Source organism: Callorhinus ursinus, unplaced genomic scaffold, assembly GCF_003265705.2.
Source record: "Callorhinus ursinus isolate GAN/ISIS: 27379988/994484 unplaced genomic scaffold, GSC_fseal_2.0 scaffold4, whole genome shotgun sequence".
In the NCBI taxonomy this organism is placed as follows: domain Eukaryota; kingdom Metazoa; phylum Chordata; class Mammalia; order Carnivora; family Otariidae; genus Callorhinus; species Callorhinus ursinus.
The window spans coordinates 143,734,467-143,762,164 of NW_027397066.1; the positions used below are offsets into that span (position 1 = coordinate 143,734,467).

The following is a 27,698-nucleotide window of genomic DNA, read 5'->3' on the forward strand; positions in this document are numbered from 1 at the left end:
CTAGTTGGATTAGTGTTTTTCAAAGAAAATCTTTGAAATGTCATTTTCACTGCAACTCCAGAATAATAAGAATGCCAGAAGGCAAGGCATAGCAGAGTTGGTGTAAGAGAAAGCTGAAAAGCTCACTTGCTCTAAGGAATCGTTTAAAATTAGAACTGGGGTGCCTAGGTGGCTCAGTTGTTAAGTGTCTGCCTTCAGCTCAGGTCATGATCCCAGGGTCCTGGGATCGAGTCTCACATGCGGCTCTCCTCGGGGGGAAGCCTGCTTCTCCCTCTCCCACTCCCGCTCTGCCTGTGTTCCTGCTCTTGCTATCTCTGTCTGTCAAATAAATAAAATCTTTAAAATAAAATAAAATAAAATTAGAACTGGATGGGATCTTGATCATTCTAGGCTAACTCTCTCATTTTAATCTTCAAACAGTATTTTATGCACTCCCTTAACTATTAATTTTGTTATCTATGTTCTCCAGTTACCTCATTCATGCTATAAAGTGAGATGGTGCCTGAAATTTAAATCAGTCTCAACAAGTCTTGCTTTCATTTACTGTGTTTTCCTATTTGAACTTTTTAGAATCAGAATTCTTTACTTGATCTATTTATTTCATTATTTTCCTGAAGATGACTTAGAACCTCCTGGAAATTCCCACCCAACCAGAAATGTAACTGGTTGCACTGACTAAAGTAAACTTATATTTTTAAGTCACAAATTCAGATTTTCACTTAAATAACTGCAGACATGGCAGGCTACTCTGGAGTTGCCAAAGTCAATATGTTAAGTCTGTCTCTAGGGCAACAGACTAAAGAGTAGTAAATGAGGTTTTGAACTGCATTCCTGTTCATTTCTGATTTAGCAACAGGCTTCTACATGCTCCTATTATGCTCTAGCCATCCCTTTGTCTGATCTCGAAATTACATGGAGTGACTTTTTGGTGGTTGTTCTACTTTTTTTTTTTTTTTAAGACACTCTATTTCAATTTTTCTTGCTGTTTCCACGTACATTATTTTTTTTAATTTTCACTATCAAGTCATTACAAGCAGCTGCCCTATACAAACACACGAACGTACACGTGTCTCACCACCATTTTAAAATTTTTCCATGTGAATTGAGGACTGTAAGTATTCAGTGGCTTAATTAGAAATCTGCAAACCCCTCCACACAATAGACCAGTGCTGATTCAGTAAGTACTTCCTGCTGCTTTTGTAAAAGCTCTTCCCAGTTTTTTTGAAGCCACTACACAGATGATCTCTTTCTACCCAATTCTAGAGTTTCACAATACATCTTTTTTGTGCACTCAAGAATACACTATACTGCTAATGCCAGAATGTCAATCAATCTAAATTTTCCGAGACCATAAGTTAATAAATTTAAATTCATCTAACTATAATCAGCATTACTTGAAGGAGAAAGACACACGAAATCCAGTGTCCTAACTACCCAAAATGCACGTGGAAATGTTTAAGATAAACTGATATTATGTGAAGGATATCTAATAAAATAATATAAAGGACAGAATAATGGGGTTTTTTTTGAGTTGCATAAATTTAACCAAGACACAAGGACAACCCTGCAGCACTAAGCTTTTCTAAACTTAAGAGTCAGTGGTTTTCAATTCTGTTGTTATAACCTCCTAATCCCTTTAATATCCTTAAATTGTACTATTGTTTAACATCTTATTAATAAGAAACAAAGAGGGTGGTACATAAGACTCAGCATGAAAAGAGATACTGAAACTGTAAAAAACTTAAAGTGTAAGTCACCCAGTGTTTAGTAAAGGTTATGCAAAAACACAGGTTACATAAATAAATCACTTAACGCAAAGAGGTAAATAAACTACAGTAAACATACCTATATACTACAAGCAGCTATTCCATCATAAGATATCATGATTAGCATCAAATATCTGCTAAAATAATGCATTTATAAACCGAATTCCTAAATTGGTCTAAATTTTAAAACAACCTGCTTTATGTTTACCATAAGAACAAGAGTAGTTTGTTTCAAAGATTCAAGGAAGACTAAACTTCTCAAACACAACTTTAACTACCAACTCTCACCGGGTAACCTCAAGGGAAGAAGTAAAATGGCATGGTCCCCTCTGAACAAATCTACTTTGGTTTAAGCCTGTGTCTATGCATTAAATGTGAACCAAAGGCCGTAATGATGGCTCATACTCGAGTTAGAACACAAGCCATATTAACCAATAAGCTAAATCAGAGAGGGAGACAAACCATGAGAGACTCCGGACTCCGGGAAATAAACTGAGGGTTACAGAAGGGAGGGGGTGAGGGATGGGGTAACTGGGTGATGGGTATTAAGGAGGGCACGTGTTGTAATGAGCCCTGGGTGTTATACATAACTAATGAATTGTTGAACACTACATCAAAAACTTATGATGTACTATATGCTGGCTAACTGAACTTAATTAATTAATTAATATAAAAGCTACCCTAACAGATATTTAAAAAAATAATCTACAAATTCTAATGTCCATGCTTCAAATTTCCATCTAAGTTTGTCTATCATTCACCTAACTCTGTTATACTTGGATAGCCACAGATGAAGTAAGCTGTGTTCTCATAGCAGGCTTAGCAAAAACAGTACAGAAAGCAAAGCTCCAACTGGCCTAACAACACTAGCTATCTGTCCTCCAGATCCTGTTTTTGCCTACGTGGAGAAAACCACACAATCCAGTTATAAACATAGCAATGATAGTAGACCTCAATTTCTGCTACAAATAATATGGTCAGAAATACAGCAAATGCAGCTGAAAGAAAAAGCAAAATCGCTGTGGTAGGTTGGTAATAAAGGCTGTAGTCTTGTAACTGCAGGACAGCCTATAAAATGAAAATGCAATTTATAAATCATGTTTAATGCTACCAGAAACCAAAGGAAGGGCAATAGGGGAGTATTTATACAAGACCACCTTCCAAAGATTCTTCCAATAAAACTGAATCTACTGAAGAGAAAAATGGTCACATGAGTTTGTAATGAAAGGCAGGAAAAACATCTATGTTCATTCACCGGTACAGATACCAAATGCTGAAGTTGAAAAGAGAAACAGTTTTGTCACGGTGTCACATCCATTGTAAGCAGCAGCAGCTGAAGACCTGAGAGGTACAAAAATACTTCAGAAACCTAGAAGGCACTTCTACTGGCCCCTCTACCTCGCCTATAACTGAGTCATGCAAATGGTATGCGGTTAGGCAAGGTGCTACTTATTCAAGTTTTACTCTGAAACTCAAATTATTTCATAACACTGAAGAGGACTCAGCTATAGTTTACTCCAAATTGGAATACAAAAAAAAAAAGATTTCATAAAGAGAGCTCAGCTTTCCAATAATAAGATTTGGCAGTGGTGGAGGGGAGCAGCTAGCTAGAGGACGTAAGTTTTCCCTCGTATGATTTAACTGTTCTATCTAGGTGTGCTGTGCAGGTATTATCGCTCAAGTACCGAACTCTGAGCTAGGAGAATGTGCAATCGTGCTCATCTGCATTCTGTCACTCTGTTCTGCTCCACAGACACTGCCAAGGTCATGCTTAATGGCCAAAAAATTCACTACGAGCCTAAAGGAGAAAGTAGAAAAAGATAGGCAGGCCTAAGGGTGTGATTATCTATTTAAGCATGCAACTGTATTTTAAACATAATTATACTAATTGCCTCCCAATCTTCGCTGATGCATCTGCACACACATTAATTAGAACTGATTTTAAAAGCCCTGTTTGGAATCCTTTGTTTCCCACTTCCTACAAATCAAATTACCAAAGAACAAATTTAATTTTTCAACTTTTATTTTAAGAGACACAAACTTAATGTTAACTAGGTCTGATCGACTAATGTAAGTCATTTAAACTAGCAATTATTTTACTCTGAAACTAAAAGCCAATTCAAATTTTTCATCTATAAAATAATCCCTGGTAAATATGACAATCCTGTAAAACTGCTGTAGAAAAACTTGGAATAATTTCACAGCTCTTCCTCTAACAAGGAAAGGTAGAAGGAGATAAAGTTCCATTTTGCAGAAAAATTGAGACATATACTATTAATGCCTCTTTTTACCATGTGCTTTATTCTTCACTGGTTTTTCTACCATAAGTCAAATGTAGTTAAGGAATTTTAAAAAGGACATTAAGACATGATGTGCTCACTGGGAAAACAGGGATGACTATAAAACAAAGACTTTGAGAATCTGAGTCTCCAATTTGAGAGTGGATAACAGAGGGATAAAAAGAAGCAAACAAAAAAAGTGAAGAGAGAAAAAAAAAAACAAGCTTGATGGTTTTAGACAGAGACCGCAGTGGGTGAACAGGAGAGGTGGTCAAACTATAGCTCAAAGATCTTCTCCCAGGGACGCCTGGGTGGCTCAGTCGGTTAAGCGTCTGCCTTCAGCTCAGGTCATGATCCCCGGGTCCTGGGATCGAGTCCCACATCGGGTTCCTTGCTGAGCGAGGAGCCTGCTTCTCCCTCTGCCTGCCTCTGTCTCTCTCTCTCTCTCTCTCTGATAAATAAATAAAAATCTTAAAAAAAAAAAAAAGATATCTTCTCCCAAGTAAATATTTACTGAAGGAATGAATGGTGGACAATGCACAGCAACATTAGGGGTGTGTACCTGATTCAGGGGATGGCAATTAACACAGGATACAGCCTGGTCATGTGAGGCAAGACTGCAGGTGCAAGCTGGAGTCTGGAGAATGGGCCTATGTACAGTGACCTTGCAGAACTGCCCCAGAATCATTAGTGGGGAGGAGGGACAACCTCTAATTCTAAGTGGAAAGCAGACTGAGTACCAATAGATGGTAAAACACAGAATTATCTGTTAGTGAAAAGAAATACAAAGATCCATTCCTCTATCGGATGCACATAGGGCAACAATGGGAAAAATAAGTTTTCAGCAAGAACTCCATGTCAATAAGCTAGAAAAAACTGCAGATTTAAGGATAGTAACTGGTGAAACAGGTGACTGTGATCATTTTTATAAGTGTCTACAGAGACACTTAAGTGAATTTTATATATAATGCACATAGCCATATTAGATTAGAAAAAAGAACTTTATTTTTGATATTAATCAACAGGCTCATTCTGTTGATATTAATCAACAGAATCAACCCACAACTCAGTACTATTATTTTGCAAAGGAAAAAAATGGATACCTGTAGGCTAATTAGAATCTCCCCGACATCCTATGAGGAAATATTCTCAAGTCACGACACAGCCAAGATTAATAGGTGTTTCCACCCACTCCTTAAACAGTTTTAGGTACAGAAAACAATGTCACTTCTCTTCTAAAGAATATGTTAAGCACAGGAGTTTGCAGAAATATATGAAAAAGACAGTGCTCCTTTCCATGCCCTCATTATTTGGGGTTCTGGGTAGCTTTAAAGGTACAAGTACTAAAGTACACTGACACTTCAGTTATAAAGGGTGTGTCTTCATTTCTAAAAGCTAAAAACAGAGACAGTGCTATAGTTTGAAATCATGTTGCTTATCTCCTGGATTGGAAATAAAAAGGCTCACAGCAAGATTATTTTTTAAATCACTCCACATTTACCTTCATAAAACAATACAAAATGAATTACCAAATAAGCCAATATGACACTTTAATTCACTCATCTATAAAACTTTTCAGTTCTAACTTAAACACCTGAATGATCGACAATCATATTCCCATTTGCCATTATTTTTTCAACATGAAGTTTGCAGAGTTATTAAGGCCAACCTACATCAAGTAAAACTCATTCACTGATTTGTTAAATAAATTCTTACCGAGGGAGGAAAAAAAAAATTCTTACCAAGGGCCTACTTTGTACCAGGCAGTGTTCTAGCTGCTGGGTATAACGACTGGTAAATTTAAGCAAAGTCCTGGCCCTCATAGAGCTTACTATTGGGGGTAGTGGGAAGTGGGGGAGGACAAAGTAAACAAATATAAAATTTTAAGTGGACATAAGTGCTATAAGGAAAAATAAATCTATCAGACTAGAAGATTGGATATGGCAATCAGAGAAGACCCTTCCAAGGATGTAACATCTGAGAAGAAATCAAACTTAAGAAGCAAGCTATCCTGAAATCTGGGTAAAAGCAGAACTTCCTTCCAGGTTCCAAATAGCCCCAGGTACAAATGGCCCAGGTCTTGATGGTTTGATAAATAAAAAGAAAACTTGTATGGCTGAAGCAAAATATATAAGCTTAAAAGATAAGGTGGAGGAAAAGACGTGGCTCAGTTATACTGTTTCAGTCTAATGGGCCATTATATAGTTTTGAGCAAGAGAGTGTCACCTCATACTGAGATGTTAAGGGAACTCTAGGAGACGCAGGTAGAGGAGGAAGATTAGTCAGACTATTTCAAGAGTTAAAGCTTAACCTGATAATCTGTAAACGCTTTAACCCTTTAGATTTTGTGGGGGTTGAGGAGCTAACTTCTTAAATTTAATTCTGTCAAAAGAAACAGACATAAAGATGTTTATATACTTTATACCACACATCCCTCTCAGTGACTTTATTAGTTTGAATAATTGAAAACTATGATTTCAAATAATCTCAGTTAAGCAGCCTTAAAATCATGCACAAAACAAGATGACCATCCTCCTTTTATTATAACTACATGAAAGTCATGTAGGAGTGAATAGTTCTTTTGTCCTTAAACAGGCTATGTGAAAAACAGAAGCATACTGTCTTTATTGTCAATTCATGGTTCACAAAGCCTCTGAGGTCGGCTTTCGTCCTTCAAAAGCTTTTAATGGACAGGTACATTTAAGCCTTATTTTATGGACTGTGAGAAATGGAATGCACTGGGAGCGGTCCACATCTCCCTTTTATGAAAGGAAAAAGATATCAGCAATGCAGAGTGACCTCACCTATAAAGAATGCATCAGTGACATGGAACAAAGGTGGCTTCCTTCATAAGGAAACACAATCTGTTTCAGAAAACTGCTTCATTACTTTTGAAAGATTTAGGGCTGCACAGTCTACTAGAAACGGTTCCAATCTTTAACCTCTATTTATTTTATTAACAAAACTGTTTGTGATACCATTCTTTGTTCAAACCTTAAGGAAAAGCCTAGTGTATTCATTAATCAAACCTGTATACTATTCAGATCACCTTTGATCATATGTGTTTGTGCCAAATAAGGGTATTTATCAGCTGGAGACTGGAAATGATAGACTGCATATCTACAGAAATAAGGACTCTGGTATGCTGTCCAGAGACTCAAGAACTTTGTAAGATGTGGAAAATAAAGGCAATTAACCCCATGTTTCAGTATATAAAAGGAAGCCTGGCATTTTCACATTTTAAGGCATGCTGAGTCTTCCAGCTTATGAAATTTATTATAGCTTACTTTTTCAAACAGTGATATCAATGCAAAACAAGTTATTTGAGAACAGAATGAATTCATTCACTGCTAACCTAGATGCAACAAACAGAACAGTTACTAAAATATTTGTTTACTCAAGTTCATTAGTTCGTTCAACTGATTAGTTCACTCAAGATCACAAAACATCTTGTTACATATTTTCCCTTAAGGTCAGGTAGTCAAGAATTTATTTTCTTAAATCCAGATATACATTGTTCCATAAGATCAGTTTGGCTTTTTTTTTAAGATTTTTATTTGTCATAGAGAGAGACAGAGAAAGCGCACAAGCAGAGGGAGCAGCAGGCGGAGGGAGAAGCAGGCTTCCCGCAGAGCAGGGAGCCCAAAGCCGGACTCAATCTCAGAACCCTGGGATCATGAGCCGAAGGCAGACGGTTAACCAACTGAGCCACCCAGGCGTCCCATATCAGCTCTTAAAATGATTTCATGACCATGTAAAAGTGATTTGGGGGCCAAACTAAAATTGCTACTATTTTCATACTAAAGCTACAGATATATCATTGCAATCTAATTACTCCCCACCTATGCAGACAGTATTATTCAGTACATGGCTGCCAATAATTAGCAACTCTGCATACCTGTCAGATGACACTCGACTGACTAGGAAAACTGATATTAAGTATCAAACTATAAATGAGCTTTGTCCTCAATCTATCTTTAACCCACCTATTCTATTCTTTGGCTTAATATCCCAGTATGTCTGATAAAAGTGCCAAGAAATGGTGACCTTTCACTCCAGATACAGAGAAGAAATGTGTACCAAATGACTGATAACATGTATGCATTAAACACAATCTCTGTTTTAATACATTTTCAATTTCAACATTTATCACTAAACTAAGCAACATTAAATAAATCCCAAGCTGGTCAAAAAACCCCAGTCACAGAAGGGCTGGGTGGCTTAGAGCATGGCTGCATTGACAGACAAGACACTAGCTAATTGCTAATGATGGGTACCACCTGCCCAGATACTGACCTGACACCACTACATTGGAAGGAGAAAAAAGCCACCAGTGGGGGCTGACCAATTTACATATCAGGTTAACGTGAAAAATAAACTCGCTTCTCAGTCCAGGAAATAAGGAAAGCTGGGATCACAAAGAAGAAACGTACATAAACCTAGCAAAACACACAAATTTACATAATAAGTATTCACAGAGCATTTTTACCCCTTCCACACAAAGCTCTTCATTCACTGCATACCTAAAAACCACAGCGTGACACATTTCTAAAGTTACCAAGCCTTCCTAACGTGCCATTCCTCGAGATATGCCATTCTCTTTCATCTGTAATGAAATGTTAGGTGGATCTAGTGTTACTTATTGGTAGGTATCACATAGCTTAGCCTCCTGAGAGAAGTAATAATAACCTGAGGTATTTCCATGCATTATAGTTAACTATTTGCTACATTAGCAATCACAGAATATCAGACTTGCAGATATCTGAACTGCCTGGGGTCCTTGTCATATTTCACATCATAGCTAGCTGGCTTATAATTTGAGAATTGGAAAGAGTCACTTGTGGCTAATTTATTCTTCTAACTGCCTCCCCCCCCGCCCACTTCATTCTCGAGAATTTTAATTTTATTTTGAATGTGCACATTGCCTCTTACAGGAATTAGAATGTGGAGGTGCTATTTCAAACCACATCATTACATGTGCTTCCTACCATCCATAGGATTACCTACCACAGGAATTACTTAGTATATAGATAATCTGCAACAAAACAGAGGCCTTTAATACATGTAATGTTTGCATTCCAAAAGTAGATATGCAAGCAGAGAAATCCCAAGGTGTTTGGTAAAGATCAACATGACTGTTGGATAGCTAATTCCTATTAGATTCATTTCATTTTCCTCTATGTCAGAACGATGAGGTGCCTGGGGGATAGGAAATAAGAGATCACATATTTTAACTTTTGTAAGGCTTCTGATTCAATTCAGCAGAACATTATTTCTAATAAACTAGGAAAACATGATTTCCAGACCACCATGGTGGGTGTAACACAAATGTTTCAAGGGCCACCCTCAAGTGAACTGTTATTCAGGATCCAATTACAGCCAAGTTTCATGAGGGTTTACCCAGCCTTTGGGTAATACTTTCATTGCTGACTTAAATAATGGAGAACTGAATATGATTAAGTGTACCAAAAATATACATGTGGTTAGGCAGTCTCTCTTATGAAGATGTGAATGTGTTCAAATGGACTTTGGGATTCTGGAATGCGAAGAATCTATCAACCCCATCAAGATGTACTTACCGAACTGAACACCTAATTTTCAACAGTAAAGAACAGAAAAGAGATATAAAACACAAGAGTTCCTGCTCTCAAGTTACTTACAACTTGGTTCAGGAGACAAAGCTAAAACACAATTAATTAGAGAACAATCAAATATCAAATGGGGACAGAGGATAAACAGGTTATATATGTATTTAAGAACAAGCATCCATTTAATTACAAACATCTATTAAAGAGATAGCATTTTGGATTGACACTTTTCTGTTCCCGTTGATTGCTGCAAATTGCTGACGCTACCATAGGATTATCGGAACAACAGGAGGCAGTTTAATTAGAAAGATAATAAAAATTAACCACTCATATAAGGATAGGGGGAAAGCAAATTCACGTAAGAGAAACTCTGAGGGTCTAGGCAAAGTATGAATCAGCAATACAGTGAGTTATTTTTAAAGATCCATAGCATCAGGAAGTAAAAACAAGCAGCATGCTCAGGAGGATCATGTGATAGCCTGCCACAGCATGATGATCTATTCAGAACTTTATTACCGCGCTAAGAGCTATTCTGGACCTGAACCCAAGCAAGATGAGAAGTTGGACAGCATCCAAAGGAGACCGACTAAAATGATTAAAATGTTAGGAAATGAGTCCTAAGAGGACATGTAAAGGAAATGCAGTTACTTAGGACAGATAAAAGATGGCTAAGGGAGGAGGTCTGGCTGCACAACCGCCTGCCAGGTTATGAAGGAGAGTATACAAGGGAACACTTCTTTTCCATTAAGGACGAGACTAGAGGAATGTGATTAACTTGCAAGGACAGGGATTTGTATTTGATACAAAAGAAGGAACTTCCTGGCGATGAAACTTGCAAGTCACAGGAATAAGTTACCAACAAGCTTTTGAAATGCCCTTTACAAGAGGTTTTTTTTAAATGCAGTAGATGACCATCTTCATAAAATGTTCACTCAGTGTCCTTTTTTACCCTTCAAACTCAGGAAGTGAATATTTTAACTATAAATAGAAGCTTCATTAAAAAAAACATACAAACTTGCTTAAAGTTGAAGCATAGCAAGGCTCTTCACTGTTGTAGCATTTTAAAAATTCATCAGAAAGTTATCAGTTACATAAAGGCATTTATTTAGTCAGAGATGGCTCTAATCGCATAAAAACAGCAATCAGTTGCTCTAGATAGGAGATATAAAAATAATGAAAACATGATTAAACCGACCAGTAATATCTATTTAAGGAACATAATCTTGATGCTCTATGGAAGGAGGGGCAGGAAAGGGTAGGAATGGTAAACAAAACTCAGCCACAAAGGAATAAAACACACACACATTCTATATCCAACAGTGGCATTCAAGGACCCGTGTGAGGGCATAAAAATCCTTCCTAACACTAATTTTTAAAAAAATTAGTGCACTGCACAAAATCTGTACTACAAAGCACAGCTAGTTTCCCTTACAGAAGTTTTAGAGATCTAAGTTTTTTTAATACTATAGCAAGGAACAAAATCAAAGATCAGTATTCTAAATTACTTGAACTATTATTTCCCCCACAGCAAGAATGAAGGCAGGAAGGCAGGCAGGAAGGCAATGAAAACAGTCACAGATGGTCTAACATACAATGAATTCCACCGGCTGGGTCTCTTATAGGATGAGAGAACAGGAAGAGGTATGAGAGATAATGTTGCTCACCATCTCCTTTCACAGATGAGGCCCCGAGAACCAGTGTCACACCACAGTTAGTGGTAGAAGCAGGACTTAAACCAGATATTTAGCATCATGTGTAGGCACTAACTGATGAACAGCTTGTGCACCTAAAGTCTGTCTTGTTGAAAAGAGAACAAAATTTCCTGTGGCCTTAACATTGTAAATGTGGATTAATTAAATGACCAGACTACATACGCCCACATGCACGAGCACACGGGTGTGCACACACACACGCACACAGGTTATTTTACAATATAACTGATACAAGGTACTAAACATCCTAATTTCTGGAAAGAGAAAAAACAGAAGGTACTACCATTTACTGAATGTCTAACTAGGTCCTAGACACTCAACATTCTTTATCTCATACAATCCTCACAACCCTGGAAAGCAAACCTGCATCATTTTACAAATGAAGAAATTAGGCTAATGAGGTAAAACATGCCCAAGAGCCACACAGATAACAAAGAATAGAGGAAGGTCTGCCTACTGCTATATCCCCTGCCTTTCCTACTACATCACATTTTCTCTCCAGCAAAAACCACAGAGCCCACAGAAAGAAGCATTCAGAGGAAGAAATCAATTCTCTTGCATTTCGCCCGAAAATGTTTGAAAGAGCTTCTGTATTCTTTGGCATCCTCCCCATACTTGATGAAACTTTCTTCTATTTCCTGGGCTTGCTCACACTGCCCTCAGCTAGGATGACCATATGGCCTTGTTTGCCCCAGAAAGACCCAGTTTACCCCTGTTGACTCTGCAAAATTATCAAAAGCATCCCTTCATGCTCAAAAGTGTAGAGGATAAATTACATGGTCACCCCACGTAAGCCCCTCACTGCACTCCCTTCATCCAGGCTTGTCTGACCTCAAAGAAGCTCAGTTACTTCCATCTCCCCCTTGCAGTATAAAGAATCCTGTCCATCAGAGTGGGTGTTCTCAAGTCAGTAAGAATGAGAAAAGCAACATATTTCGATGATTTCATACCCTTCCAAAGAGCAGAATATTTTAATACGTGGACAATCTCCAACTGTCAGAATTTTAGGCGGTGTGACAACCACATGAAGGTAATATTCAGGCATAACAAAGGCAGATCATTCCAGGGAGAAGAGGCCCATCAAGCAAGCCAGCCCTCCGTGCAGCCTGATCTCAAATCAGGCTTCCCTACACCATCCTTGTTTTTCTGTTCTGCCTCACATCTCAACTCCCAGATTATCCAGCAGTTCCTCTGAAGGTTCCTGTGGCAGCCTGAAGCGTGGGCTTCTCAGGGGATATTAGAGTCTGGTGTCCATGGGTGACTCTGAGAGGCACCTTTCACCTCATTGCACCAAGATGATAGCCAGACACCAACCTCAGTTTGTTCTTCATGTTCAATGTCAAAGTGGCCTTTGCTAGCACAATAATTTCAAAAAGTCAGGGAAGCAAAAGAACGATATCAGACAAGCCCTCATTTTAAAAAAGGAAACCACAGCCTATAAAAGAGAAATCACCCACATAAAGTCATACAGCCAGGAGTAGAAACCAGGTCTCCATCGTTCTTGCCACTATGTAGGAGGCGATCCCCAACTTCTACATAGCACACATTTTCATACTCCTACATTGACACCCAATACTTTTTGACATCGGAATAGGACTTTCTTGGAATATAGAGACATTTTGAGCTGTCACATGATGGTGCCTTTCAATTAACACACTAATTTCAGCTGCATCACTGTCTTTGTACAACAGAATTCAGGTTTTTAATATCGTCTAATGTTCCAGACTTGTTTTATAAAAATGAACAGAAGAGAGAAAAATGAAAGTGTTAATTCCAGCACATAGTATCTATCATATGAAATACATAATGCTGAATGAAAATAATTAGGCCCACCAAAAATGGCAAAAATATTTAGCCTATAGACTTAAGCTCCTCAGCTGTGTTCAACTGTGGAGGAAAAAAGGAAAAACATATGAAATACTAGAAACAATTCACCAAAAGTGTGCTTAAAACACAACGCTTAACGGGAAAAACTGAGATTTGCTAACTACATATCACTTTGAATAAGCTCAGCAAATAAAAATTTGCTTGAAATTTAATTTTTTACATATAATATTTAATCTATGTGTTAAGGGACTTTTAAAACTCTTTAAAAACTAAGTAGTTATTGTAATTAGGAGTGTACATATGTTTTTAGCTCTAGAGGAATTGTATCTCCTTATTAAACAAATCAATGTTCAACTTTTAAACATTAGTGCTCAAATACACTTCCAAGAAACTTATACAGATACCAGGGGTATTGGTATCCCACACTGATATTTTTACTCTACTTGCTATTGTTTTATTGGGGGGTAGGGGCATCCCTCACATAATTAAAACTAGATATGGAGCACCCTATAATAACCTTCAATTTTATTTCTGTATAATTCTTCATTGCTTAGGACCACTCACTATAACTCAAAATAATGAAAATCCACTCCTGTTTATTCACTGCAACATTATAAACAATAAAAATAGACTGTTTCAAAGGGATTTTTTCTTGCAAAAAATAAGTAATTTTTTATTTCCTTAGGCTAACAGAAAAATGTTCAAACTTGATAGTCCTTGCCTTTCTGCACTATATTTAATAGAACTTAAAAATTCATTTGCACATCCTCCTACTGCTCCCTTTTATCCACGTTTCACAACTCAAATGGTCTACTACTTAACTGCTACTGTCAACCATTTGAAATGGCACCTCCACTCCCTTCCCTGCTACCCCGGAAGAGCCCACTCACACATTTATCTTTAACATGGCTGTGTTTACAGATACCCATATGTCACCATTCATGAAGCAACTGTTACCATCCTCTTGACTAAGCATTGGCAGGCACATACACTGCAAAGGATTGCAAGACCACAGAAAGGGTGACTGGGGCTCAGAATTTTTCTTTTTTAAGGTTACTACTTTCAAGGTCTCTGAAATTAAAAAAAAAAAAAAGTGGAGAGATAGACACATTCTTTCTGATAAAAGCTTTGGGAGGGTGAGGGGTCTAAGTTCCACAGTGAGGGAGCCTTACTAGCAAAGCTGTTTCCAAGTGTACTATTTCCATCGCAAGTACACCTCACTACACTATGTTGCTATGTAAAAGAAAGAGGCTTGCCTGACTTGACATCTGATTTGATATCTGAGTTCCTCACTACACTATGTTACTATACATAATATTTCTTTTTTTTAAGATTTTATTTATTTGAGAGAGAGAGAGAGAGAGAGAGAGAATGAGAGACAGCACGAGAGGGAAGAGAGTCAGAGGGAGAAGCAGACTCCCTGCTGAGCAGGGAGCCTGATGTGGGACTCGATCCCGGGACTCCAGGATCATGACCTGAGCCGAAGGCAGTCATTTAACCAACTGAGCCACCCAGGCGCCCCTATACATAACATTTCTATCACAAGTATTTTTACTATACTGTACTATGCATACCATGTTGCTCTACTATTGCGGATCCTCGTAAAGAATCCTGCTAGAAAGTGAACTACAAAGTCATTTGTCTTTTGACCTTAAAATGAAAAAGGCTTTTCATGTACTGTCTCAGGTTTACTTAAACCATATTAATGCAACGGACTGGAGAGGGTATGGATTAATAAACAGAGCGAGTGCCTGACTGTGGTAGGGAAAAGCCAGCAGAGGAGGACAGTTAAGGAATAGAGGTACGCAAAAAGGAGCCAGGGACTCTTGGAAGGGTGAAGTGGAGGTAGGTATTAACAGATTGTCCCTACCTTTTTTGTATCTATTTTTAACCTTCCTTTTCCCCAGCCCAGAGACTAATTATGGGGCAAAATGAGCAATCTGTGAATGCAACCTGGAAAAACAACTCAAGGAAGGAAACGGAATGGCACAGGAGTGCTTGCTCTCCTTCTCCCCCTTCCTGTTCCAACATCTCTCCCATTTCCCCCCTCTTAGCCACTTGGAAAACGCAGACCACGGTTGCATGACAGAATACAAGGTGGCTAGAAGGCAGAGAAGTGAACAAACTACAGAAGTTCTACACCAGCAGAGGCTGTAGCTGGGTTGAGGGGCCGAAGCCAGAGAACCAGCGGCAGAGGTGAGGCTTTTCAGAGAGCAGGAAGAACAGCAAGGGCTTAGGACTGAAGCAAAAGTAGATTGTATCTCATTTTCCTCCCTTTCTCTGTTCAGCCAGCAACAACAGAATAACCTCCCCTTCCCTTCCTCTCTTTCAATCAGCCACAGGAGAAATAAGGGCTGAGGGAATGGTAATCAAAATGGGAGAAATGGGCAAAGAACCCCCCAGGGGTAGCCAGAGAGAATGAACATTCATTAGGCTGTTTCTCACAGGGAAGGGACCAAAACAACTGAGTTTAAGTCCTCCTTTTGCATAGCTCTATATTCGTTTTGTGATCTTTTAAATTTCTTCTCAGTTATTTGGTTCTTGTCATCCAAATAGAAATGATATTATATTCCTTGTGAGGAAGACTGATCATTTTTAGAGTAATGATACTAATAATAATGCATCCATTTACATGGACTTTATAATTTTCAAAATGGTTGCACATCAGTTCTTGCATTTATCCACAAGGCAACCTATTAATCAGTAGAGGAAGTGTTAATCCATTTTTATAGATGGTGAGGAAACAACACAAAGAAAGGGGTTAAGGACAAATAAGTTGTTGAGAAAATGTACAGCTAGGATCCTTAGAAGGTGATTAGAATTCACTCAGTCATTCATTCCTGCATTCATTCAATCTGTTATGGGTTGAATTGTGTCCCCTAAAAAAATATGCTCAGGTTCTAACCCCCAATACCTGTGAATGCGGCCTTATTTGGAAATAGAGTCTAGCTGATACAATCAAGTTAAGATGGAGTCATATTAGTTTCGGGTAGGCCCTAATCCAATGACTGTGTCCTCATAAGAAGAGGGAAATTTGGACTCAGACAAACTGGGAAGGCATGTGAATATGGAGGCAAAGACCGGAGTGCTATATCCACAAGCCAAGGAACACCAAGGACTGCCAGAACCACCAGAAGCTAGGAAGAGGCAAGGAAGGATTCTCCCCTGAAAGGTTCAGAAAGAGCCTGGCTCTGCCAATATCCTGATTTCAGACTCTGGCCTCCAAAATTGTGAGAAAATAAACTTCTGTTGTTCTAAGCCACCCAGTTTGTGGTACTTTGCTATAGCAGCTCCAGGAAACTAATAAACATTCATTCAACAAATCTCTTTTTGAGTGTGTACTATGTGCCAGATACCACAAAGGGTTTTGAGAAGTGCAAGATGAACCAAACTCAGCAATCCTTCTCCCCCCAACTCCTTGCATGGAGCATGGGGACCTAAGGTTTTGCAGTTCTGTGCTAAAGAAATAAAGCCCAGAAAAGCCAAACAGACAGTTGATGGCAGCATTGGAACTGGAGGCCACAACCTCTCACCTCCAAACCACACTCCTCCCATGCACCAAGCTAAAGAAGGTCTGGTTTCCTGGTCTACTGTCACCGTAAAGGAGCTTCATTTGTCCCTTTAAAACAACAGTGAACACAGCAAGGACAGTAAGAACACAAGAACCTCCACTTAAAAGGTGTCTCTGTTATAAGCAGCACGAGGACCCAGGAAGAATGTCTGTCACTTAAGTAGAGTGTGGGTAAGGGAAGGAAGTTCTTGGGATCAGACAGGTGAGGGTGGAACCCTACCTCCATCACTTTCTAGCTGGGAGACCTAGAACAAGTTATTCAGCCTCTTTCTGACATCCTTTCCACATCCCCAAAATGAGAATGATAGTACAGAATACCCTCCTATACATCAGTGACAGTAGATATGGAAAGCTATGAAAGATACATCATTAAACAGAAAATCTCAAATTGCAGAAGAGCACATATGATGTCATCCTATTTCTATTAATATTTTTCCTGGGGGAAAAAAACCACACACACGAAAACCTCTTCATGGTAGTCATTCCTGGAGATTAAGAATGGAGAGATTAGAAGTCTTGATTTTCTCCTCTACATCCTTATCCACCATTAAGTTTCTTACCATGAGCAGGTATTACCTTAATTTTTAAAATAGGGAGAAAAATCCTAGTCATTTAAAAAGAATGAAGCATGATAATTCAATGGGTTGTTCACTTAAAATAGGTGCACTTCTCTGCATGTATATTATACCTCAATAAACAGCTGTGGGTGTTTTTAATGAGACAGATATATGTGCTCAGACATGAAAAGGTTTCCCAGATATATTAAATGAACTATCACATCATCAGATATCCAGAGCATGAAATTCCATTTATGTAAAAAAAACAAACTATGTGTATACACACACAAATGTATATGAAGAGATGTAGAATGACACACACACTTCATATCGTACATCTACATTATTGAATTTTTTTTTTACCACCAGAATGTTTTTAGGAACTCATTTTGAAATTCACATTCTTTTTAACTTTTTAAATAACAATAGTACTTAACCCGAGGGTTGTTGTGAGATTTACATGATCATGGTCACATACTTTATGTAACATAAAAAAGAGTCATTAGGCATTTCTTTTTTTAACTACTAATCAGTACGCATGCCAGGCTCATCTCCATCCCACCCTTCTATCCCAGTCCCAAAACAGAGCCTTGAACCCTAGACATTGAGCCTGACTCAGGAATAAAGTCAAGTCAGGGGTAGGATGAACATAAGGACCAAAGCAGGGGTCAAGAATGAAATGATAAATAAAAGAAGAAGTCAACAATGTCTGCAACGGACATTGTGTGGCAAAAACAAACAGTTTTCTATTTTAACTCAGCCATTCAGAGACAGCCAGATGCCTCCCTCATCCAAACCACCAAATGAAGACATCAATTCCTACGTCAGTGTTGGGCTGAGTCTTCCACTGAAGGGTAGCATGTGCTGCCCTGTCCTTCCTAATCCACACTCAGTCCACTCTTTGACCAGACACTTACTCCAGCGGCCACAATACACAAACTACACTACAGAGACTTATTCCATTTCTTAACCCACAGCTTGATGCTTCACTTGATGCTGCCTTATTTGTTGTTTCCTGTGTTTTACCTCCCCATCAGGTAAACTCTTTTTCAACAGAAACATGCATTAAAGCCACCTCTGTCCTAGGTCAGATCATAGCCCAGAATTGAGCCAGAAAAAAACTCTCCACAGGTACCTGTTCACTGACTGGAGGTTAAAGATGGCCAACGGGGCAATTCATAGCAGTAGTTTCTCACACCCTACCCGGAGCCACACTGTAGACCTGACTTCCTCCCCTACCCTTCTTCAATTCTCTTTCTGCCACCTCTCTTTTGGGTAATGCCTCAGACACCATGATGCCCAGGAAAGCACTCTCTCCAAACTCCACTTACAGAAGAACCCAAGAGATAAGCGAGTAGTAGAAACAGTTCTCTCCTCCTGACGCTTCCTTCTCTCAACCTAAAATTTTCTGTTTCTGGTTTATTGTCTATTTTGTGAAACTATACCAGGCCACTTGGGCAGTTGAGGGTGGTAGAGGGACCAGAGAACTTCTCAGAGTTATTGCACATCCAGAGGAGTGGACCACTTGCAGGTCTTTGGGGAAACCAGGACTGAAGGGATTGGCAGTAGACTGAGGCCATTCAAGGGGCTGGCCTTGAGGAGTACATCCACAGTAGTGTGTTAGTTTGCTGGGGCTGCCATAACAAAGTAATACCGATTGACTGGCTGTAACAACAAATACTTATTTCATCAGTTTTGGAGGCTAAGTCTAAGATCAAGGTGTCAGCAGGGTTGTGTTCCTCTGGAAGCCTCTCTCCTTAGTTTGCAGATATCCATATTCGTGTGTCTTCACATGGTCTTCCTTCTGGGTCTCTGTGTCCCAATCCCCTCTTCTTATAAGAATACCAGTCATGGGGCACCTGGGTGGCTCAGTGGGTTCACTGTCCGTCCGACTCTTGGTTTTGGCTCAGGTCATAATCTCAGGGTCATGAGATCAAGCCTCATGTTGGACTCCATGCTGGGCATGAAGCCTGTTTAGGATTCTCTCTCCCTCTGCCTCTCCCCACTTCTCGATCTCTCTCAAAAAAAAAAAAAAAAAGAATACCAGTCACACTGTGGATCAGGGCCCACAATATGACCTCATTTGACCTTAATCACCTCTTTAAAGTCGCTATTCCCCAAACACATTCACATTCTGAGGTACTAGGGGAAACAACTTCATCTTATGAATGGGGGCGCAGAGGCACAATTCAGCCCATAATAGTCAGCAACAGGGAAAGGGAGAGAAAGGAGTTGTGAGGGTAGCTATGGAGAAACAAAAGCATACTCTACATTTGCAGAAGGAAATTTCACCTGTTCCCCCCAAATCTAGAGTTCCCTTTCTCTCTCAGTCCTTTGACACCAAACTCCCATTTCCGTTCTGAGCCCTGATGACTGCTCAGTCCTAATGATTCATCTTTCTAATCCCAAATGCAGAGTACTTATTAGCTCTACCACTCATCTGGCCCTTAACCCCATGTGGCCTGTGGTGGCTCTTGAAGCCTTGTACATTACTGTACTTGAGCCATCATTCAGCTCACTATCCCTGTCCCATGCTCAGTCCACCTTCACCTTCCATTGGTTCTTCACAGGATCCATACCCTGTCCCACTTCAGATCAAGGCCACTGGAATACTCTTATCCTGCTCCTTCACCTGCCCAGCCCTCTCTCAACTAATTAATATTTTATCCTTAAGATCTCAGCTCAGGGCGCCTGGGTGGCTCAGATGGTTGGGCGTCTGCCTTCGGCTCGGGTCATGATCCCGGAGTCCTGGGATCGAGTCCCGCATCGGGCTCCCTGCTCCTTGGGAGCCTGCTTCTCCCTCTGCCTCTCTCTCTCTCTCTCTGTCTCTGATGAATAAGTAAAAAAAAATCTTTAAAAAAAAAAAGATCTCAGCTCAAATGCCTTTCTCAAGGAAGCTTTTGAAGATACCACACACACACACACACACACACACACACACATTTACCCTCACACTAAACACAGGTCCTTCTCCTATCCCCTCCCCTAGCTTTCTGTCATAACACTTACCAAGTTTAATTACATACTTGCATTGTTATTATGTTATTAATGTGTGTCTCTCCCCCAAGATGGACACATACTCCTAAGTTGGTAAGTGGAAGCGGTATCTGGTTTATCCTCATTACCTACCGAGCAGCTAGAATAGTGCCTGGCACCCAGTAGGTGCTCAATAAATATTTGCTAGCTAAAGGAAAGAATAAATGAAGTGGGAATTAGTGTAAATCAGTGGTTATGTGGATTTATTTTTGCTGAATAAACTCACTGAGATAGAAGCCGGTGTGAGATCACTAATAATTTCTAGACAGATAGGTGCACAGATATGAATAGATCTTGAACCAATGGAACCATTCATAGAAAGCAGAAATTTAACTGTTCTGCTATGTCATAATTCTGTTGAAATTATTTAAACACGTTTTCCATATGGAATTTTGCATGTATATTATATTTTTTTTTATATATTATCTATCTTCTGCAGGTATTTTTAGTCCCTTTAAACAGATTATCTGCAGTCCCCCTCTCCCTGTGGCTCATTCCACTGCTCAACTTTGGCCTAAAACCAACAGGAATTCTTTACATGGGGTAAAGAACTGATGGATTCCCATGGTGACTCCAATCCAACACTTTTTCATTTTCTCCTTCATATTAGGCAGGAAACACTAAAATTCTGGGAACAAGATCTGTGTCACACATTGGAAATGTTCGTATCTGCTGATAACACTCAAATCTACCTCGGCTAAATGCATGAGAAAGCCACATGGTCACAATCTAATGGAACATAGAACATAACTAATACACTGAAGCAATACTCCACATGTTATCACTTTCAGCTTTATGCAACATGTGGAAACAGGCTCATGCACCACTTGGTTGTGTCAGAACATCTAAGAGAGGAGAATGCATGTTTGGAATTTATTATGGTCACTCACCTCAGGAAAGTGTCCAAAGGAGTGCATTACAACCTCCACATGTCTGTATGTTACAGATTTCTTTTTTAAAAGTATTTTCTGAGATGTACGTACCTTTCAGGTACCTGGACTATTTATTTGTGCAACCCTGGTTGTTTTGAATACTTGAAAGCAAAAGGTACCGGTAACTACTAATGAGAAATTATTTTAGAATAGAAAATAAAACTGCTATTTTTACAAGTACTGCAGCATTTGCATGAACTCAGATTACTGTTTTTTTTCTTGTTTTGTTTTTTGTTTTGTAATTTTGTGTCTTGTTTTGTCTCTGCTCTCTGTGCCTCCCCACCCCCTAAAATAACAGACATCATTTTCTGTTTTATTAACCTCAACTATTTTATCCAAGTTATAAGGCTCAAGTTCACCAGGGATTCTCAGTAAATAATTTTCCTCATGCTAAAGAAAAAACATGCAGCAAATTAGGAACTCATATAAGCCAGAAAAATAACACTAACATCATCAAAATCTCAAAATAATTTACCCAAGAAAAGTGAAGCTCAATTTTGAAAGCTTAGCAGTTGAAATAAATGAACATTACAGCATTACACAGTCAATTTTTATGTTAGAAAGAAAACTTAAAATTCAAAGGACATTAGGTTGACACTTGAGCCCTTTTCTTAAATTCCTTTTTGTCAGTAATCAAACATTCAATGCATTCCTCATAACAGGTAAAGCAATGTGTCAACAACTAAGATACTTCCACTCATAGCCAGAAGCTACAACGGCTCTAGTCTAATTAACAAGGAAACAAAATCTCCAAAGCAGCAAGTCTACTCCCTCATTAAGCTAACCGGACCTGGGTTAAGTGTCTCAGAAATAACCAACTTGATCACTGGTTGTGAGATTAAAATATTAATGACTCTGTACACTAGTCAATGCACCAGTAAACTCCGTAAAAGAAAGGAAATCCAAGAAAACTGCTGTAAGCAGACCAACCTCACAAACATGTGGGCTTCAAATATGCAAAGAAAACCACCCTAACCCAAAGTTCTCACTATCTTTAAAAAAAAAAAATTAAATACAACTCAAAATAAGCCTGATAGCCTAGTAAAGAAATTGTTTCCTAGTAATTAAAACCCTTTCCTATTTTACCTCTAGTGATATAAATACTTTGTATCATTTTAAAAGATGAGCTTGAGAAAGAAGCCAGGGAATGGTACAGCCTCTGATATTCACACCTGTGAATTTATACTATCTAATGCCATCCCAATGGCTGTTCTAATACTAAATGAGAGAAGTCAGTTATGAGTGGTTACCATGAATATTTGGGGGGAAAAAAAATTCTTATCCAAATTAACTGTTCTTTAAAAATACATTTTATCGGGGCGCCTGGGTGGCTCAGTTGGTTAAGCGACTCCCTTCGGCTCAGGTCATGATCCTGGAGTCCCAGGATCGAGTCCCGCATCGGGCTCCCTGCTCAGCAGGGAGTCTGCTTCTCCCTCTGACCCTCTTCCTTCTCGTGCTCTCTATCTCTCATTCTCTCTCTCTCAAATAAATAAATAAAATCTTAAAAAAAAAAATACATTTTATCAGTTTGGCCAAATATTGAAATTGTTTCTTCCAACAAAAATGAAATTGTTTTAATTATCTGATGCCCATAACTACTTTTTATTTTTACAAAAATGAGAAAAATGTGTCTTAATGGAATGCCATTACCGACAACATAATATAGATTTATTCAGAATACCTTACCTTCTAAGAATTTAAAATATGGTAACTGTTCAAATATTTAGCTTCATTTAAAATTATTTCAGCCCAAACCCAAAACCCAATAAAAATCATTTTGATGGAAACATTTCATTTCACTCCCTGCAAAACCCAACATAAAGCTAGATTCTCTGTTACACCATAGTCCTAAATGACATTTCGTTGCAACAGCAACGAAACTCGGCTACCTGTGGCCATGATTTGTTAAGAATTCCTCCAACCAGTAAATTCTGTGCTATGCATTCATAAAACCAAGAGAATGGCTAGAATGATTCAATGCACCAAAAAATTAAGGTTTAATTTCCTACTTATGATTCACCCACATACATATTTATAACATATATATGTACACATACATACCTAAATATGTTTCTCCCAACTCCATGAAAAAGGGAAAAATCACACCATATTTCCATTTTAAAATGGGCACCAAAAAACTGCTTCGTTTTAGATTTCAGTGAATAATTGCTACCTGTTTCCCAAAATTTATCTTAAAAGGTAACAGAGACTATCTGGAGAGAATTTTTAGAAACAAAAATTTGTCATTTATATCCACTCTCATTCCAAAAAGAGGAAAAAAAAAATCCTGAGGCATAATTTCCTATCTGTTCCAGTTAAGTGTGGCTTCTTTAGCAATGAACTGATTTAGAAAATATCAAGCTAAAGCATAAAGAAAAACATAGTTTTCACCACCGTCATTCACCAAACTGCTTCTGCAGGCTACTCACCCTCACCGGGGGGCTCCAAGCTTGCACCCGTGGCTGCTGTCCGCCCTGGGAGCTCTGCAAATCTTTTGAGCTACAATTAGCCACAGAGCTGCTCTGCGCCCTTAATGCATTTGTGCAGTTCGTCCCACTGCCCCCACCAGGGCCAGGTTTCCAAGGCCTCTGCTTGATGCCATCCAGAAGTCTGACCAGCAGGATGTTACTTGGAAGCTCCTCAACACCCGAGCCAACAAGAGTCCTGCACTCGGGACATCTGAGTTCATTTCGGGAACCCACAATCCCCAGCAAACATCGTTTGCAAAATGTATGCTGGCAAGGCAAGACTTTTGCCGAAGCGTCAAGCCGCTCTAGACACACAGGACACTCCAGAAGATCCAGCAGGGCAGATTCATCCATCTTTATCTAGTTTACTGAGAAAAAAGCTTCAGAAATGTTCATAGTTGTGTGCATCCCTTAAAGTGATTCATGTAACATCCATTTCAGACTTTGCTCTGGAGTAATGGGGGAGGCGGAGGAGAGAAGACAAAAAATTAGTATTGTTATTTGGGGGAAAAGGTTCACAGAGGAGCCAAGAACCAAAAAGTACACAAAAGTGCTTCCTCTGAATAGTGCAGCTTTGCTTTGGAATGTGGTTCCTGAACTCCAAAGTCAACAATTAAAAACAAAATGGGCTTTTTAAACAATTCAAAATTAGTCCCTAAAGATATCTAAGAGTTCACTGTGCAGAAATAGCTATCAAGTACTATGCAGAATTCCTGCAATAAAATGGGATTTATGAAATGCAATAAAGAACATGATTTCTTCAGCTCTCAAAGTGATATTGCCTGCCTTAATAAAGTCCTCAACCCATATGAGAGGCTGAACAGAAGCAACTGAAAGTTTCCTCTACCTGAAATTACTTTTAAACCCAACAAACTTCCCAATCTTTAAGCTACTTTAGTGTTTAAGAAACCATGCCTCATATGATCACTTGTGGTAAAGGATCCCAATATTAAATACATATGTTTCTTCGCTGGCCTTAAAAATAGAACTGTTCAATCTTGCCCAACCAAAATGAGCGGAAGGTTGACAATTCTAATGGACACAACTAAAGATTTGTTTGAAAGCAGCTGAAATAATAAAAGGACCCTTCAGGGCAGTGGTTGACAAACTCTGAAAGGGATTTCTGAACAGCTTGTCCTAATCCCATTCAGAAAATCTGGCAAAATTATCACCAAAAGAATTTGAGAATGGAATGCTGGACTGAAAACTGTGAGCATGATATGAAAATGGGGCCATTCAGGAAAAAGCACTTAAACCAGTGACTGCACCGCTCTCCCCCTACCACCAAAATAAATGTAAATGTGAATGCCTAGAAGAAAAAGGGTAAAAAGATTTCGATGGAAGCACTAACATCTGTTCTTGACAGAGCCGGGGAGCAGGGAGCCCCAGGGCTGCGCCCCTCTCCCACGCTGCCAAGCTCAGGTACTTCCAGACCCGCAGGGAGGCGCGGCGGCCGCTCGCCGCAGACACACCCCGGAGCCAGGTGTCGGCGACAAGGGGCAGGGGAGGGTCCCAGGCTAGGGCTGCTGCCCGGCCGGTGCTGGAACGGGGATCTCATTCAACGGCCTCCTCTCCACCACCCTTTGGGTCAGGCCGGGAACATAAATGCCCCCCCCCCGAACGACTGCTGGAAGTTTTCAAGGACTTAAAAATAAATCCGCAGCCTTAAGTTGCGAAAGTCAGCCCCACAAAGTGCCAGCTTTCGGGAAACATCTATGACGCCGCAGAGATGAGGCGGGAGTCCCCGAGAGACCGAGCCATCTGAGAGCAGGGAGTGCTGGGCTGCGCCCCGGGAGAACGCGGCACGGAGCCCGGGCAGCTTTCTGCCGGGAGAAGGCAGCGAGGCCGCGGCACCGTCCCGGCTCCGGGCCCACGGGGACCCGAGGGTGGAGAGACTGAGGGACGGACCAGCGCGGAGGGGAGGGGGGCGCCCCGACCACCTCCTCCTCGGCCGCGAGGGTCTGCCCGCGCCGGCTCCCCGCGCGGCCCCGCGCCCTACCTCGCGCCTCGGCTCCTCCTCTTTGTTCGCGGCCCCGCAGCGGCGGCGGAGACCGATGCAGATGCGGCCCCGCCGCGCCCGCCGCTCGCAGTGTCTCTGACGCCGCGGCGGCACCCGGAGACTCCTCTCTGCTGCCCCCCTCACGCGCGCGCACACACACACACATACACACGCCGCCGCCGCCACCTCCCACTTTCCCAGCCGAGGAGGGCGGAGGAAGAGGAGGAGGAGGAGGAGGAGGAGGCCGAGCAGCTGCGGGCGCCCGGGGCGCGAAGGGGCGGCCCCGCACCACAGCGCCTCCCCCCGGAGCGGGCGCGGCACCTCCGGGAACTGCGGGGCTGGCGTGCCTTCCTCCTGGCGCTGAGGTACCTGCGCGCGGTCCCCGCCCGCCCGCGGGGGCGCGATGGGGGCGGCGGCCTGAGGGGGCGCTGCGAGAGCCGAGAGTCCAGGAAGCGGGGTCCCCAGGAGCGAGGGAGATGGATGGTGTGGGGGCACACGCCTCCCCTTGAGGGAAACACGCCTGAAAAATGAAGCAACCGGAGGAGGAGAGCGTTGGGAGTGGCGGCGGAGGGAAAAGGGAAGGCGCCACGGGGCAGGGGCCGGCAGCGTCCTCCTCCTGCCCCGTGGTGCCCGGCGGCCCCGGACGGACTACTCGGGGCGGGACCCGCCGCGGCGCGGGAGGGGCCGGAGCCGGGGCCGGGGAAAGGGCGGGAGCAGCCCTGGCGGGAACTGATCCCACTTTCCTTTGCATCTGTTCGCCCAGGCCTGCGGAGACACTTGGTAGAGCGAGAGTTAAGTGTTGTTACCCCTAGGTCCGAGAGAGGCATGTTGGATCCGCGTGGAAACAGTCCCAGGGCAGCTGTCCAAACGCCCATTCTCGGCCCGCCGCCGCCCGCACCCAGACATCACGCTGCCTCCCCGGGGCACAAACCTGAGCCAGCTGGGAGGATTGCTGATCCAGAAACTCAAAATGGGAGGGGAGAGAGGCGAGGAAAACGGTTGTGGGGATTTGCTGTTATACCTGCCCTAAATGGGGAAAACTCAAAGTCTGACCCCAGGTGAGCTGGCACCGTGGAGCTAGCTGAGAGGCGCCTCTTTTATCTGAGCCTGGGAGGCAGCCATAACCATCACTTAATCTTTGTTTCGGTTGCCGCAGGCGCACACCTGTAAACTCTGAAATGTAGTTTTGAAAAACATGTCCAGAGGTTTAGAGGTTTGTTTTTCAGGCTCGATTCCGAGGGGAAAACAAATTAAAATTTCGTCATTATCTCAAAGTTGTCATAATTTTATTTGCATTTCCCATCAACTTACAAAAAGTTATCCCAAATACCCTTCCTCAAAGGTGTGCAGAAACTAAATATGAAAATAAGAGGGGCTAAAAATATTATGCAAGAAATCCCTGCCTGGCCAGCAAGGAGGGTAACATTCTGAAGGGGGGCCAGATTATTCTCTAGTCTCCACCCAGGCCACAGCTGAACTATTCAAGACCAGTAAGATCGCCGAAGAAAGAAAAAAATGGTAACAGTTATTATCGATCATTCACTGTATGTGCTAAACATTCTACATCCATTAATTCAATCCTTACGGCAGCCTCAGACCTCATTCCTCCTTAGCTTGGTTCTAAATAGATTAATATGCTGAGAGTCATATGGTGTGAATACCAGAAGTAACAGCCCACTTAGAAGTGAGCAAATACACACGCATTTGGGCTGAGAACAGCAGGGAGAATTTTTAATCCAATAATCTACAAATAAGGCACTCTGAAAGTGACCACTTAGCCTATATACTTCTGTATCTGGACCTGTGCCGATGAAAGTGGGGCTGACTGGAAGATTACAGTCAGTAAACAGGTAAATATGAGTATATGCAGTGTACGGTTTTTAAAACTGAAGTTCAAAGAGGTTCATTTCATCCCCAGAACACACTATCAGTCATGTTGAACCAAGACTCAACCTCAGGTCTC

The 27,698-nt window shown here is 40.9% G+C and overlaps 1 protein-coding gene across 3 annotated transcripts in view; it reads right to left on the reverse strand.

Moving 5' to 3' along the window:
- The window catches only part of SH3RF1 (SH3 domain containing ring finger 1), a 176,767-nt gene extending 150,515 nt beyond the window's left edge, over positions 1-26,252 (reverse strand). For 2 of the 3 annotated variants that reach the window (XM_025874436.2, XM_025874437.2), the window contains exons 1-2: positions 25,736-25,893; positions 23,698-24,185 (exon numbers count right to left, since the gene is read on the reverse strand). In XM_025874436.2, the coding sequence (XP_025730221.1) occupies positions 23,698-24,090 (393 nt within the window). In that variant the 5' untranslated portion in view covers positions 24,091-24,185; positions 25,736-25,893. Of the gene's footprint in view, positions 1-23,697; positions 24,186-25,735; positions 25,894-26,104 lie in introns of those variants that run through there. The other variant, XM_073892481.1, reaches the window with a different exon arrangement.
- Between the last annotated feature and the right edge of the window lie 1,446 nt (positions 26,253-27,698).